Source organism: Phallusia mammillata, chromosome 2 (assembly GCF_965637545.1).
Source record: "Phallusia mammillata chromosome 2, kaPhaMamm4.hap1.1, whole genome shotgun sequence".
In the NCBI taxonomy this organism is placed as follows: Eukaryota; Metazoa; Chordata; class Ascidiacea; order Phlebobranchia; family Ascidiidae; genus Phallusia; species Phallusia mammillata.
This window is the reverse complement of record NC_137253.1, coordinates 23,867,501-23,883,939: the sequence shown is the minus strand read 5'-3', so window position 1 is coordinate 23,883,939 and position 16,439 is coordinate 23,867,501. Positions and strand designations below refer to the sequence as shown.

Here is a 16,439-nt window from a genome sequence, read left to right as displayed (position 1 = left end):
AATATGAGCTGATTTAACGCTTTTCACCAGCATCAACATAAAGGCAATGGAAAAAACCCAAGGCAACAAAACCGTTTACCAACAAGTTTGAACAAAGTTTCACAACCACCTTTACATTCTGGGGTGCTGCAAGGTTTTAGGGAAGTAACAATACCTGGCATGTTATTTTCTAATTCTTTCTGTACAAAAACAGAAAAATGTACATAATTGGCATTTTAAGGCGGTAGCGAATCATTAATGTAAGTCAGGATATTCTGTGACAATATTTTAAACCTATAGTGGATGGCTTTAAATCTCTATTAATAAAAAATATATTTTAAACGTAAGATTTCTGATAAGCTGGTTTTAATAACATTCATAGCTTACCCCATATACCTCGTTGTTCATCCCTTAACATTTTTGGCATCAAAAAGCAATGGGTCACATGTGTAGTTTGTGACACACAAATGTTAAAGTGCGAGAGTTTGCCTACAGAAAGATATTTTGCAAGCCGGCAGTGATGCGGTGACCAGGTTTATCCTGGCCTGCACCAAGTGATTGTGAGTGGCACTCCTTTAAGTATAATGAAACATGCACTTCTTTAAACCGCAAATAGATTACGCCAACGTGTAGGTCAATTTTATGCACAGAAATTACTCATCTTATGAATGTTATGTGGATATATATTGTGATGTAGAAGTACGAACTATTTTGCCGTATCTTTCAAAAAACTTCTTTTGTAATGTTTAAATATTGAGAATGCATTCTGTGTGATCAACCATGATTTGACTTGAAAACAGGAGTTCGACAAACTTTTTTTCTGTTTCGTTTATTGTTTTTTACAAAGTTGATTGTGCGTAAGAAAAAAGAGCAAAACTTCTGCGTTGCAACCCAGAAGCGTTTTACCAAAAAAATAGTAGCATCAATACAAAGGTACTTTACGTTTCAACTACATAACTTTACACTGGTAAAACATAAGTCTTGTTAAATGCGCCATCCGTTATTAAACGAAACGCTTGTTCAATATTTGCTAATAACGTATGGTTAGATAAACGTGTTGCTTTATTAGAACCAGTCCCGCGGGTGACTGGAAATAAGCCAACGGGAGTCGGGTATCCGCGGGCATAGGGCTGGTGACGCCTGAACTAGAGCGTACAATAAACAAAAATACAACAACAAAAAGTAAAAATATTGCGATTTAGTGAACGCTACGGTGTAGTGGTATTGATTACGGTTTAGTTGCATTGATGTTAAGTAGGTAACATTAATGTAACATATTTTATTGTAAACAGAACTAAAGAAAATTAATAGTGAATGAAAGTGAGGCAAACCGTTACCGAATTCTTCTAATCTGACAGCCCTGAAAGAGGGGTATAGGGTTGGTAGGGTGTAGGTTTTTGAAATTTATACATTAGAAACTAAGCTCCATTGCTAGTTTTATTGAATTTAAATACTAATACCCTAACCTTGAGTATTTTTAGAGATATAACGTTTTCAATAGGACTTGTGTTTTTTGCGCCACCTATTAAAAATCATTGTTGCGGAAAATGCGGCAAGACAGTGCATGAAAGCCTGCCACAGCGGTTCCCAACCTGTGGGTCGCAATTTGCCTGGGGTCAGCTAAGACATGGTTCCCAACTTGTTTTAGGCCAAGGACCACTAGCCCCCCAAAAAATAAACTCATAAACCACCTTACTGTTGAAAAAAAATCAATTCACTTAATTTTGAGCCTACTAATTTTATCCTGTGGGTCAACGCAACTTGGCAGTTGTTATCAAAAGGGGTCAGGGCACCAGAAAGGTTGTGAACCGCTGGATTGCTGTACTACGGCAGTCAACCGGGTATAGTATACTCATACTGTATACAGAGGGGTGCACAACCTGCGCCCGCAAAAACGGGTTATTGTGGTTGTGTTTATGTACACTAAATAATAATAATAATAATAATAATAAATTACCAGTCCAGTAGCACCAATGGCCACACTTTTGTACGCCTATTATGGGCAAAGAATGCGGAAAAAACGGCATCACTTGTGTCACAATATAGAATATAGATGGTAGAGTCGTGAACAATTAAGACTGATTTTATTACCAGATTGCTCAGCTCAATCTTTTGATTAACTTAAAAATTAATCTGGGCTTTTCAGGCGCCATTAGATGGTATTTTTGTGCATGTGTAATGTATATAAGAATACACATGGCGGTCGTCGAAATATCGACCTGCAATGCGATTGTCACAGCGAAAAGGTTGTGCACCCAAGTGTATGCATTGTGATGAGCGCGCGCAGGCGCTTTGTTATTTGCTATGTTTTGAAGTACAACAGACTGGCCCTGTTTACATGGACACTTAAAACGGATTCGAATCCGTTTCGTCAATCCGCTAGTCTCGTTTTTTTTGCCGACAACACAGATTGAATCCGCTTTACGCTCCAAGCCGCCCCAACCAGGTGGTTTGAATGAATTTCGTGCTTAATCCGCTATCTTGCAAAGTCGTGTTTGCTGATTAGGTAGAGGGTAAAAATGAATTCATGCCCCTTGAAAAAGTCGCTTTTACCTTCGTGTTTGTCGTGCTGCTGTACCCTCGAGCGCAAGAATCTGTATACGGCAACAAACTGTGAAGTGTCGTAGCCGGCAAACATCATAACTCACATCAGACAAAGTTCGCTAAATACCAATAAGTGGCGTAAACAGTACAGGTATTTAAATAAGCAACTACACATGGATAGGAACTATTTTTTGAGTTAGTTTTGAAGGTGTGTCGCAATTCCTAGTAGTGTACTGCGCTAATGTTAATAATCGGACATTTTGCAGGATAACCAATTTTTGAAAAGGGTGGCTGTGTTCGTAGTTTTATGTTGGTTGTGTCTTGTAAACAATCGCTGTAGTCTTCTCTTACAGCTACGATGCTCCGTTACTGATCATCTTGCAGGCAAAAGAAACTACAAGACGCTTGTAGACCAAAAAGTGTAGATGATTCTGAATACATAGATATATATATATTGTTTATTTTTTTAGTCACAAGAAAGGGTAAATTTGGCATGCAATAATTCGGAAAACATATTTATGTATGTACATCAACAACCGTCGAATCTTTTGTTCATTTGAACTTATTGACCCGTCGGAGCTGAACATAAGACAGGAACAAAAAGAAAATAGACATGCATCCCAAAGCCAGGATATTCTGCCATAAACCCCAAACACCATATGGTATGCCTTGTACTTCCATGTACGCCTCACCAGTCGTGCTGCGAAAAAATGTAACAAGTTTTAACACAAAAACAAATTCAATGTATAGGTCGGCATACTGAAACTTAGTCAGTCATGAGGATAAGTCCCCATTTTTTCCAGTCACCCTTTAAGTGTTCGGGCACATAAGCCTTAAAAAAGGTTTTTACAATTCTTACCAATTGGGTATTGGAAGATTGGTTATCTTGCTCAGACAGGGATTACTGGAATCTGGCTCAAATCCGGGATACGATGAATTGTCAATGAACACCAACCCCGACATTTCGTTTACAGTAAGTGCCTAAAATGTTGACACAAATGTAAATTTACTTTATGTGGACGTAAAACTTCACAATATAATGTGTTGGCAAAATTTGACTGTAGTAAGGTAGTTTGTTCAGGTGGCAGTTATCGTTGTGCAACAATAATGTTGCGTAAAAAAACAATAGTTACATGTGATGGCTACAAGTACACAATTTGACTTCAATATCCTTTGTAAAAAGGTATGGCTTATAGCCTATTTCCAGTGTTAATGTTTCCGGTTACAGTAAACAAATCTTACATGAAAAGCACATTTGTAATTACGTTAATGCCGTAGCGAAAAATGCTGATATATTTGATCCACTCCAACCAGTCGAGAAGTGTCCCAATGTTGACCAGAAAGCCACCGAACAACATCATCAAAATGTAGGGAAGCGAGACAACCACGTTTGCTATTGCGAAAATTCGCACGGAAGCACTGACGCAAAACGCCATCGTTGATGCACAAACAGCAGTCAGAAAAATTGTCAACAGAAAGAAAAAGTATTTTCCTACATCCAGTTGGAAACCTGACAACGAAGAAGTACTTAATTGCATCCTAATAAATATTTTTGTGTGCATCAATTGGAATATAGTACTACTTACCGACCATAAAGTATATAACGACTGTAAAGAACAAATTTGGCACAAAACGATTGGGAACAAGGTCTGCAAACACCTGAGCGATGAAATAGACCGAGACCCGATAGTAACCACTGGCTGACTCATGTCTAAATATAAAACACAAGAAAATTTTGTTTAAACTACCAAGGTATTTAAACAACAATGCAGAAGCAGTTAAAAAGTGGTGGTGAATGTCTTTTATTTGTTTAACGTTTAAAGATTTTAGTAAGAGTAAGGCACTCAACAATCGAGTGTGGTGATTACACAAATGTTTATTTATTGTAAACAATTCCTTGATTTTCTAAAGGCAAACATTAAGCCAATATTAATGAAGAAAACTTACATGAAGTGCGAACGGTTTCTGATGAAGATCTCTAATGCTGACAAGTTTGACATTACTTGCGTGGTAATAAGAAAAAAGAAGACTCCGGCTCTGCAAAGAACGGCGGTAGCCACAGAGTTTTAAACCAAACACTCAACTTTATTAATTTTAATGTACCAACCTGTTTTGCAAACCGGTTTTGAACGAGGTGTCGCTCTGATAATAGATGAGACCGATCAGAAGGGCAAATATGAGCATGATAATAATTTGCACGAATGACGTCATTGGATGTCTGATGATGTTCAGTCCAGTTCTCTTAACAACAGCCTGGACCTGCGATTGCAAGCATATATCATTTAATTGATAGGTGGCCAGTGCATTTACACAATATTTTTTTGACGCAGGCCACTGCTTTTTGTGCCAAGTTACATACTGAGTCAATTACGTGACGAATCGAAGTGATGTTGCGTTTAGAGACAATGAAAATGTCATTTTAATATTGGTTTAGGACAAAACGAAACAATAATACAGCTACAGCTGAGCTAAATACCGATCTGGGTATCGTTATTTTGCTTTAATTAGTTCTTACATAAAACGTACTGGACAACGGACGATTTGCAGTTTCGAACAAAATACGCAGTTTATTGTGCCTATAACGCCGGTATTTATTGCGGTATAACCTGCATTGTTTGTGGTCAACATGTCAAGCAAGAATACTTAGCACTAATCGTGAAAATGTGATGTCGGTTTATGTGTCGTAGCCGCACTTGCTAAGTCGCAGCTTAAGACATGGCAAATTACCTGATGGAAAAATCCGGTAGCGTATTGTGCATCGTAGGAACTCATGTCGAGCATTCTCGATGAAGTACCAAGTGATTGCTCGTACGGTTTTTGAAGCTCCTGCCATGAAGAACGTAATATGCGTCAATTGTGCACAAATAACTGCATAATAGGGGTCTTAACTGCGTAGTTTGACAAAAAACAACTTTTTAACTGAATTCAAATTACAGCGATTTCGTTACCTGTTTGCGTCAAAAAATAGGTGAACTGTAAAAATAGACAATTTTGCCGAAAAAGCTAAAACACCTGCCCTTAGCAGGTTGAAATCGTGTGAAATTATAGTAGAAAAATACTGCGACGCCTACGCACCATTAAACTTCAAGGCCAAAAAAACAGGTTTTACAAAGTAAATTTGAAAAAAAATGTCTAAATTGTGTTCAAATTCTGTTTAACTTGATTCGATGTGGACGGACAGTGATGGGTTGTATTTACAGCATTAAAAAAAACATAGTTTACGAAAAAAACCAGCTGCTTTAAAATGCTCGTTAAAAAGCAACTAACCGCTAGCTGGTCGTTTTCTTCAAGGCCGAATCGTGATTTAGAAAATGTTTCCGCCAAGTGCCTGTCATCTTTCTCCCCCAACTGATCCTCGTCCATTGCGATTTGAATTTCCCGTGAATTTGCCCTCGCATGCCTCTTTGTGTCATCTAAAACGTCACATGTATAACTTGACAACCGTGATCAACTATAGGCGTTTTTAATGACACACAACGTAGGCCTATAGTTATTTTATAACCAAACATTTCGACATCACATGACTAATGACTTCTATAGCAACTTGTGTCCAAGGCAAAAATTGTGTCTTGCGTGTTGGTTGACACCTTTTTATCATTTTTCGTTGCCATTTTGTTTTGTTTTTAACGAGTAGCCTACGTATTTATTTAAAATATTGCAAATTAGCTGTTCCAAAGCATAGAAAAAATTACCATTTAACAAGCAAGCTGTCTGGCTGACGTATATATGGCAAATTTTTAACCAGTTTTAAGGCAGTACTGCCCACCTCCTTCGTTTGACGATTCGGACACCTGATTCATTCGTCCAATCAGACGCGATGTGTTGACGTCACCGCCGACAATGTCCAGAAAGAAATCGGCCGGGTTGTGATACTGTGGGCACGGGTATCCTTTGTAAAAGATGTATGTACTGATTGCAAATGATTAACATAATTCTTAGTCAAATATTGTGGCGTAAAAATCAACAATAACGCTCACAGCACAAGTTGGACAGTTGTTCTGTTGCTTGTTTTAAACTTTACAATTTTATACTTTTAGAAAATTCTAGAAATGCACTAATACTTGTGGAGAATAGAATTCAGAAAGCCCCCTTTTTCTTCATGCTTGATTAGCCTAAGCGTATTAATATGTGCGTGTCGGCAGTCTTGCGTTACTTTTTAAGGTAAGTCGACACTATTAACAAGCATTGTGCTTAACAGTATGATGCAACTTGACATATTTGATTGATTTACTTAGCAAGCACGATTTTCGCATACCAATATCGCTGAAATATCCAACCGCCTTCTTTGCAGGACCTCGGTATACAATCTGACCCTTGTTGAGGATAACAAGGCGATCGAAGAGCGAGAAAATAGAATAGCGTGGCTGATGGATTGACATAATGATGTTTCGCCCTTCGCTGGCCAGTCTGCAACATGTGAGGCATAAAATGCGATATAAACAAGAGGCAGGTCGTCTTGGGAAGTCGCTAGCACGATGACAGACGGCTGTTTAAAGTGGCAACACCTTGACGGTTACGCGGTTGATCGAGGGAATTTGAGCTCACGCAATTTAAGAAGTTTCGAGATGTTTTGTGAAACGTTTGTCACCGGAAGGGTGACGAGGTTAATTTGGTTAAGCACCTTTAAAAACAAAATCTAAAAACGTTTTTACACGAAACCAGGTAAAAACACGTACCACACACACCTTTACTGCTTTAAAAGCATGCAACAGACCAAAAAGGCAGTCAAAGCGTAGCGGCAAAACTCTATAGCTGCCAATAGATACTGTTCACATATGGTTGTAAATGACCCAATGCCCCGTTCGCAGCTTGAGAATATAAGGAAGTTCCACACAAAATCACAAGCTACCTGTACAGCAACAGCACTATTGAGTTCGCTGTATTTGCATCAAGACCCGTGGTTGGCTCATCAAGAAACAATACAGGAGGATCAAGAATCATCTCCATGCCAACGTTCACTCGTTTTCTTTCGCCACCTGACACTCCGCGAATGAACTCGTTGCCCACCTTAAAGTTGAAGTACCAAGCGTTGTAAAATGTAATTGGCCCCATAAAGTCGTGTTGCACAATAGATTTAATAGCTCGTTGCGCAATACGGTTATGAGGACTGCGGAGATGTGCCACACATAACGAAATGCATTAGTGACATATCAACACATAAACCAGTTGTCTAAGCAAAATAAAGGTACTAGTGTCAGATAATAGTTTCACGCCGTTGAGCGTTTAAAACATTCATGAAGAACAACGTCACGGTTGAGTGCAGACAGGTCGTTGAAACTTGCAAAACAGGTGCAATAAACGCCAGTAAAACGGTTGCACTGTCATTGTCCTTGAGAGAAACCAACACCATGTCAAGGTGTTTGCAACTAAGTGAGCCATATTATGCAATCACGCTATGGTTAAAATAGATACGGTTGGCTGACCATGCATTGCAAGTTAAAGAGTTACTCTCATACCATTGTATCGGCACAAGCCTGAAGTCCCAGCTGTTCCACGACATCTTCAACCTTTTTCTGTCGTTGCTTGGCGTTGTACTGTTCAGGTGGAAGTCGCAAATTGGCTGAAAAGGCGAGATTCTCTTTCACCGTCAAAGTCCCCATCACGATATCGTCCTATGGAAGCAGTAACGCAAGTTTTTTGTTTCGTTTTTTTGCTTATTTGAAGTTTGAGTGGCGTTATAGGTACTTTAAACTCAATTTGTAATGCAGATTTTACGTGAATTTTCAGTTTTAAACAAAAACGAACAATAAATGGCACGCATATGTTTTCAACTGCCAGGGGCAAATGACGGAACCAGACCAAGTATTGAAGAATATTAAAACAACCCCAACACGCATTTCATAACCTAAATGGCAGATAGATTTTGCGATTTAGTTAATGTTTAGCCATGTAGTAAAGCATTGTGCGCGCCCTTATTAAAGAGGGTTCGACGAAATGACGCACCTGAACAACATATCCACTCATTAAACGAAAGTCACGTGGTGTCTTCTCGCCATTTAACAAAACGTATCCAGCTTTTAGTCCTGTGGGATCTTTCCTCTGGGCCAAAACATCAAGCAACCTGCATGCAACATTCATAGATAGTATCCGACACACAAGACTAACAAATGCTAAGGCCCAAATAATGTGAGCTGTGTAGGAAGGCAGCATAAGTGCTGTGTATATATCAACAACGTTTCGCGTTACCTATATGGCCTACTTTAGACTTTTAAAATAGGGTGGGAACAGCTGTTTAGATAGCGCATATTTTATGGAAATCTTAGTTAATTGAAACTAACTTACGAAGTTTTTCCGCTTCCTGTAGGTCCCATGATTGCATTCAGACCTGGTGGTAGCAGACCACTGCAAACACATACCTTGATTAAGATGTTGGGCTGTTTTATTAGATAACACTACCGACTGTTTTTACCTGACACCGCACAGAATCTCTTTCATTCCGGTTTTTCCGCACACAGGAACATCGTCCAGTTTTTGAAGCACTTCATATCGAATGTTGTGGAAGCTTAGACTGATGCCATTCTTGTATGATGACTGTCCGTTCATGTCCGAACCCGAAACCCTGTTTTGCATAGCATACATATTGTAAGCTTATCTGAGGCTTGCACTGACAAAACCGACTAACATGGCGTTTTTAGCACAAGGCGAATTGATCAGCCAAATGTAACAACCAAGTTTGCACAGGTAACGCGAAGGAAAAAAAAGCAAAGCGCATAGTCGTATACGATAAAAACACGCCACACGAAGCAAACTAAGCAACAAAATGAAGTCTACTGTAGCCCAGGTAAAATGATTACCACTTAATAATTTGGGAGCATTCAGTTCCAGAGATAAAGCCCACAAAAACCAGCGAAAGTTGAAAGGAAACTCGTATGACTGGAATGTACCTCGACTTTGCGACATTACCTGTTGTTGCAATCTTAATTTCAGCCCAAATTAAACACTGACAGAGTTTCGTGGCGATACATCTACGGACTGTTAAATTCTAGTTAGAGAGCGTGGTTTGACAACAACAAACACTGCATGCGAATAAACAATACAGATTTGTAATTTGGCCTTTAATGGACCCTGCAAAGCTTTTTCTAGCAGTGGTTCCCAAACTTATGTCGAATTGATACGAGACAGATGTATACCTGGTTTGAATGAGTCTTCTGCGCAGATATTTAGATGAATACAAATATTGAAAAATTTGTTGCTGCTATTTGAAAATTACCTTACGTCTGCAAAGCTGACAATAATCTGAAGAACATCAAATTTAAGAAATATAAAACTGGGCCCAACACAAGGCGGCACACAAAGAAGGCAAGTTCGAATCGCGATAACACACAAAACTCCGGGTCAAACCTGAAAAGCGGGTCTAAAATAATCGATAAGAAAAGTATGGCGAATTTTGTATTGATAATTATGAATACCCTGCGCCTAAAACAAACTTTATTGTAAATAAAAATTCAGAAAAATTGGTTATTTGTACTGAGTATTAAACACTTCAACATGTTGTCGTATCATGTGTATTAGCTGTCTGCTGATTTAGAAGTTTAAAGGATTATGCTACACCAGAGTTGTAGGTCGGGCCGGGTTCGAGCTTGGGTTTTTTAAACACACGGCCTTCATTGGGGCCTGAATTCACATTCCGTGTCAGTATTTTTTTTAATAAATTAAATTATCTAATGTATATATCTTAACAATTGGAGTTGTTTTAATGTACCAAACAATACGTAACCGGAAAAGGTACTAACACCCTAACCCAGGGGTGTCAAACTCGCGGCCCGCGGGCCGCATGCGGCCCACGAAGCCCCCCAATGCGGCCCACGAACACTCAACAACAATTGTAGAATTTTGTCAGATTTTTATCTAACTATAATATATTTTTTCTACTTTTCATAGTGAAAGCTATGATTTAAACAGACATTTACAGAAATTAAATTTATAAATAAAAATTCATATGTTATAAACAGAAACGATAATAATTAAACCGTTCCTCAAGGCGTTAAGTTTCAGTCAAGGGCGTACAACCTGCAGCCGTACGGCCACATGTTCATTAAAATGATCATGTTCATTAAAATATATGTGCTGGCGGCCGTGATGTAATCAAAACTCCTTTGCCAAATATTTTGATTTTCAAACTGCTCTAAACAGATTTTATATTACAGAAAAGAGTACAATATTACCAGCTTAGGAGCCATGTGCGTCAGACTTTTTGTAGACCTATTGTGTGCAAACAATGGAAAAAACGTCACAATATAGATTATGACGTCATAAACAGTTAAAACTGATCTTCACAGTCGGAAATTAATCTGGGCTTTTGGGGCGTCAATATATGGCATCTATATAATTATGATGTAAACCTATTTCTGTACTTTTAAAACAAAAACCAGCAGGTAATAGGCGACTGGTGGTGAAATTAGGATCTGCAATGCGGCCGTCGTAGCGAAAATGTTGTTTAAGTGTATAAAACTAGATTAAAAATTACATGCGGCCCTCGGCATAATTTCCAAACTGCAATGTGGCCCCCGAACCCCACGAGTTTGACACCCCTGCCCTAACCCACTTTACCCGCACATACAGTTAATTTTCGATAGGTGGCGCAAAGAGCACAAATTCTATTGAAAACGGTATATTTCAAAATATGCCTACGGTTAAGGCTTAATGCTATTAGGATTGGGGTTAGGTACTATCATTTAAAATTAAATAAAACTAAATTTAAAATTTCGTTCTTAATGTAAAATTTTCAAAAACCTACTTCCCAACCCTACACCTATTTAGCCGCTAAATAATTAATTCAGCACCTGCGCCACCTATCGAAAATTAGCTCAATGTGCGACTGACGTGAGTTATGGTGTAAGTAGCTCTACCGACTAATCCAATGTACCAAACAAGAAAAACATTGTTAAGAGTCATTGACTTTCACGATTCCTATTTAAACTTTACAAACCGTTTTTTGCACACGTTTAAATTGTTTGCAACCCAAAGCTGATGGTTTTGCGACCTAACTTTGGGAACGCGGACCCCAGTTTTGAACTTTTAAAAGTTTGAAGCTGTTCGGCAGCTTTAGATTTTTGTACTAGAAGTAGCTAATGTATAGCTAAGATAACTAATGGAATCGTAACTGTAACAAGCTCATTAAACGGGTGATGTATATTTATTTCGTTTCTAATTCGTTTAAAAACACTGGTCAGTCGCATCATAAGGGATGCCTGCTTAAACCGTCTTGTTGTTCAAATCTTAAATAAAATAGATTATGATGTCCAATTATTTATGTCAGCTGTGCAGTGGAACTTATACTTTCATGTAAAAAGAGTTTTTTTCATGTAAAAGGACTTAAAAACTATGCAAATACGAACTAAGTTTGATTAAAATTTTTGCGATGTAGGGGGTTTAATCAATGTCAATATTTGTCATCAGTAGAGAATGAAACAACTGGTATCTGGTATCTTATAACTATGTTGAATCAAGCTGGCGAAAATCTAATAAGGTGTCTAGTACCAAAGGTCGCATAGGTGTTAATGAGTGGCCCATACAAAGGCAATTTAGCGATTCTGTTTGTCTCTGCTTAATTTGCACTAATTTGCAATGATTCTGTTTGTCTCTGCCTAATTCGCACTGAAAAACTTACCCCCTAACATAAGCTTTGGATGAAAATTTTACCATACCTATTTACCATAAACACGTTTTGTAACCATTTCCACGATGCGAACCAATTCCACCATTGCGTTTGAAAAACACAAATAAGCTTATTTATTTGGCGTTCAACAATTAGGAAGTATTTTCTCTTTAATTCAAAAGGCAACTCAAAAGAAGCTGTCACTTTTCTTCGAACATTACCATCGGTAGTTGCGATTAAACAGATCACTGAACAGTTTCGGTTATCCGCTTTATATTGCTGTAGCCCATACACCAGACAGCAGAGCTCAATTCTATCTAACAAGCACAAACTTACTTGTAATGCATCTTGAACTGATTCTTTACTTGAAATAAGTTGACTGATTTTGCACTATCACGTACACGAGTCGTACTTCGACCCTATGTGGTTATGTGTTATATAACGCCTCGGTTGGTAGGTGTCGTTAAAAGTGCAAACAATGTTATGCAACCACCAAAAAAAAAATGGGCAGGAACTTGGCCGAATGGTCCGACGCGCTTAACCCACAAGACATAAAAAACCTGATGGAGATTCGTACCCGGGAGTGCACTAGGTTCAAACCGCGTGAATAATAAAAAAATAAATAATAATAAAACACCAAAAAATGTTTACCGTACTTTGAAAAAGAAACCGCTTTCCATCCCCAATCGTCATCAGGCCTGCGTTTTTTTGCTTTAAATGATAATTCCATCTCTACAGAACACTGTGCAATGATGAAGATATTGATTGTCAGCGTAATGGTAAATGGACGTTGAACTGATAGTTTTGGTCCAATGCATGGTTTCCGAAACTTGTGTTTGCTTTCGGCGAAGATATGTCCTTTGTTTGTAATGTGATTAGCCACAGGTGCAATGCGGCCGAAACCAATTAACACGGCACTTCTAGTTACCCACTATCTTACCCTAAACTAAAATCAGGGGTCGCGACATACGAAACGATTTTGACGGGACGGCGTAGTTAGATGGTGCAGCTCTTGTCTGTGAAGTAACAAATAACCAACTGTCTTCGGATCATTTATATGTGCTATAATTCTGTGAGACAAATAATCCTACGTGTGGTTGTGGGTGTAAGGAGTAACGATTTTTAATGAATGTCTTAACCACCGGGTTTTTGCAAACTGTAATGCCTTATATGACAAACTAATGAATGTCAGTACGATACGTTTTGGTAAAACATTTTAGTAATGAAAAAGTACGATACGTTTTGGTAAAACGATAAAATACTATTAGAGGTCACAGTTTATAGACCCCTCACCCAAATCATCGATAAAATATATTTTGCATTAACTTGATAATAAAGCAAATAATTACCTTAAATTAACAGCACATTTTTGTTGTTTAAAGAATTTAGGTATTGTGTGTGAATATTATTTATGTGTTTAAAGTTGTATTTTTTTTACATAAAGCATGAATTCCAGATCAACCGTTAAAAGAAAAATAAATATGTAGCGAAACTGTTTTCGAACGCAACCGTTCAAGAAAGCGCCCTGCAGGTCGCAATTAGTCTTGTCACGTTTACAGGCATTTTTTGAAAGCGCCGTTTGTAACAGAAGCGGGACAGCAAATGAAAAACGCATTTTTCAGAACTAATCAGGCGCAGGTTTGCAGTATAGGGTGCTGTATTTGATAAAGTACCACGATTATAGTCTTGTAACAACTCTAAACTTTAGTCTTGTAAGTTTACATTTATTAATGAATTTCAAATTTCGAAGGTGCAAACGTATAAGGAATATGAATAATACTTTTACAAAATCTGATGCCAGTGAAGATGAGGCATCTGAAGAAGATAATGACGAGAGGGACGACAAACCCATTTACCTGCAATTTGAAAGCAACGGAAGGTATTTATTGTACAGTTTCAGGTGGTACAAAGTAACGTATCTGCGCTTTTATGAAGCTGTACTCTAATTTTAAATATTTTTTTTGTTTAATTTTTTTTTCGAACATTGTAAATGTTTTTGTGCTCACACATAAACTACCAGGCTTTGGTAGCCTATTCAAAAGCCAGGAAATGTGTTTACGTCCATAAACAGACGCTGATAGGTATTGCACATATTGACCAAAGTGTGTCATGATTTCGTAATGTACCGATTTCGCCCCACAAGGTTCGAAAGAAGCCATATATTCGGCCGGATCTGGCTACCAAAACGACGTGGTCCTGAGTGATGTTTTGAAACGAATCATAAGTTGTTTATACAAAGTTAACACCACCGTTGAAACAAACAGATGCACAGAACATACAACGTTTGTAGACAATTGTTCTCTATTTGGTTGGAAAAGTGGTTACGGTGATCTATACAGTTGTAATTGATCACTCGTAAAAAATGTAGGCATTATGACTTAGCAAAAAATAGTTTGGAAACAAAAACTTGCCCAGAACGGTACATTACGCCAAAACGTATTTCCAAACAGCCGAAATAAGCCAAAGAGCCAATTAAATATTTTTAGTAGACCTATGGAAGGTGTAGACCTATATCAGCTTGTCCAATACAAGTACAACTATTTGAACTATTTGAGCTAAAACGTATTATCTTTACAGCAGCAGTGCCGAAGACGAAGAAGAGAATTCGGCTACGGAAAATACAGCAAATACCAAGGTACAGGAGAAAAAGACAACAGGAGCTAAACATCCACCTTACGTGCAAATGATCCCTAGCGCCATAACGAGTATCGCCGACAAAAAGGGTGCCACCGTTCGAAGCATCAAGATGTATATTATGGCAAACCACTTTATCAATGACGACGTGGGTATAGGACTATTAGATTTTTTGTGATGTTTGTAATATTAAAATTTTTGTGTTGTAGGCCAAAATGAAGCGAAACTTGAGAACTCAACTGGAGAAAGGGTTGGCAAGTGGAATGTTAATTCGACCTAAACCGAAAAAAGGTGCCAAAGAAGCAATAGGTATTCAAAAGTAAAAAAGATACAAATCAATTTTTGTGTAAAAATTAGTTATCGTTTGATTTGATAAATTTGTATTCAGTTTTTACTTAATGGCATACAGCAAACAACTGTTGGTATAAAGTTTATGTTCAACTACAGGTTTGCAGGGAAGATTCAAAGTACACCCGCAGTGGGTGAAGAAACAGGAAAAAACGAAAAAACTTACGTTGAAGGCAAAAGCCCAAAAAGCTAAGAAAAAAACGACATCAAAAACAAAATCCCCCAAAGTAGACGGCAGTAACCTAACAAGCCTAAAGGATAAATCCTATTCTGTGCGGGTAAGCAAAAGCTTTGGATTTTGCACGTTTGGTTAGAAAATTATGACTAAAAAGCAAATATTCCAAGAAAAAAGCTTTTAATCCAAACCTTTCGACAAATTATTGTCAAAGCCACATATCGCAATGTTGCCTTTCCTAAGTATGAATCAATGGTAACCAACTTGAGAGTAGGCTACGCCCGAAAGGGCAAAAACAAGGATGGTAGGCTATACAAACAAGAAACATTGCTCTTCAAATGACTTAGGTGAAAAAAATTTTGTTTATTGTTTTTTTTGTCGCAGTAAAACCGTGTTTTTTGTTTTTAATCAAGCTTGCTCAGGACAAAATTAAAAAGGCTCGAAAGTCACTGGCAATGTCGCCTGCAGTCACCAAGGTAACTAAGAAGCGCCCCACCGTCAAGAAGAAAGTAGATGAAGAAGGGGAAGGTGAAAAGGTAGGTTTTTCGGCAATTGATCGATTGCTTTGACGTAATTTTCTCTGTGTTTAAAAATGTGCTATTTTGTTGCTTTTAGAAAGTCACTGCAAAAAAAGCTAAGGATTCAAAAGGAAAATCAGGTATTGCTTATGGAAAAAAAGTTTTTTAATATTGTGCTTTGCAATCAAAACTTATTTAAATTCATACTTCACTAAGCCAAAACCACCTCATCTAACGACGAAAAGCCAAAGAAAAAAGCTAAAGCCACAACAGATGGAACCGAGAAAGCTACAGCCAAGAAGAAAGCTCCGACCAAAATCACCAAGGGAAAAGCAGCTACCAAAGCTAAACCTGCAACAACAAAAAAGACAACGTCTACCAAAACTTCCAAAGCTAAGGGTTAAACTTATTTTACTCAAACACGTCAACAACCAGTTATGAACTGCTATGGATGTGCGAACATGCTAGTAAGCGTATTTTGCACGCCACAGCACTTAATCGATCTATATTCAACGGCTTAACACTTTGCATAAGACGGTGGCTTTTGTGTGGACGACAGTTAATCGCCTTTAATACCGCCTTCTTACGAAAATGGCGTATGTTGGATTTTCATAATCTTTTGTTCGTGTGCTGTTCAGTTGTG

At 38.0% G+C, this 16,439-nt stretch overlaps 2 protein-coding genes across 3 annotated transcripts; one reads left to right on the top strand and one right to left on the bottom strand.

Moving 5' to 3' along the window:
* Nucleotides 1-2,959: 2,959 nt before the first annotated feature.
* On the bottom strand, nt 2,960-9,607 carry LOC145214665 (broad substrate specificity ATP-binding cassette transporter ABCG2-like). Its single transcript, XM_080083242.1, has 15 exons — nt 8,933-9,607; nt 8,806-8,865; nt 8,467-8,584; nt 7,980-8,135; nt 7,373-7,530; nt 6,779-6,930; nt 6,290-6,412; nt 5,791-5,936; nt 5,251-5,349; nt 4,631-4,782; nt 4,471-4,560; nt 4,110-4,234; nt 3,789-4,033; nt 3,383-3,504; nt 2,960-3,223 (listed from the first exon to the last, which is right to left on the bottom strand). The coding sequence occupies exons 1-15, from the start codon at nt 9,100-9,102 to the stop codon at nt 3,076-3,078; spliced, it is 2,064 nt and encodes a 687-aa protein (XP_079939368.1). The 5' UTR covers nt 9,103-9,607; the 3' UTR covers nt 2,960-3,075.
* A 4,218-nt stretch (nt 9,608-13,825) lies between these two features.
* Nucleotides 13,826-16,411, top strand: LOC145212710 (uncharacterized). Of its 2 annotated transcripts, none has more exons than XM_080080946.1 (7): nt 13,826-14,000; nt 14,699-14,903; nt 14,965-15,064; nt 15,203-15,381; nt 15,692-15,814; nt 15,894-15,936; nt 16,013-16,411. In XM_080080946.1, exons 1-7 carry the CDS (start codon nt 13,852-13,854, stop codon nt 16,198-16,200), a joined length of 987 nt encoding a protein of 328 aa, XP_079937072.1. In that variant the 5' UTR covers nt 13,826-13,851; the 3' UTR covers nt 16,201-16,411. The 2 variants fall into 2 exon arrangements, with proteins under 2 accessions (XP_079937072.1, XP_079937073.1); XM_080080947.1 differs by having other exon boundaries at nt 13,842-14,000; nt 14,702-14,903.
* Nucleotides 16,412-16,439: the final 28 nt, after the last annotated feature.

Bases quoted from the DNA above. Each gene is read 5' to 3' on its own strand.
- LOC145214665 (XM_080083242.1), bottom strand. From the start codon at position 9,102: ATGTATGCTATGCAAAACAGGGTTTCGGGTTCGGACATGAACGGACAG. The intron at 6,413-6,778 runs GTATGCGAAAAT...TCTTTTACAAAG, and splicing joins TGGATATTTCAGCGATATTG to GATACCCGTGCCCACAGTAT. The intron at 3,505-3,788 runs GTAATTACAAAT...TCAACATTTTAG, and splicing joins TTTTTCGCTACGGCATTAAC to GCACTTACTGTAAACGAAAT.
- LOC145212710 (XM_080080946.1), top strand. From the start codon at position 13,852: ATGAATTTCAAATTTCGAAGGTGCAAACGTATAAGGAATATGAATAAT. The intron at 15,382-15,691 runs GTAAGCAAAAGC...TTTTTAATCAAG, and splicing joins ATAAATCCTATTCTGTGCGG to CTTGCTCAGGACAAAATTAA. The intron at 15,815-15,893 runs GTAGGTTTTTCG...TGTTGCTTTTAG, and splicing joins AAGAAGGGGAAGGTGAAAAG to AAAGTCACTGCAAAAAAAGC.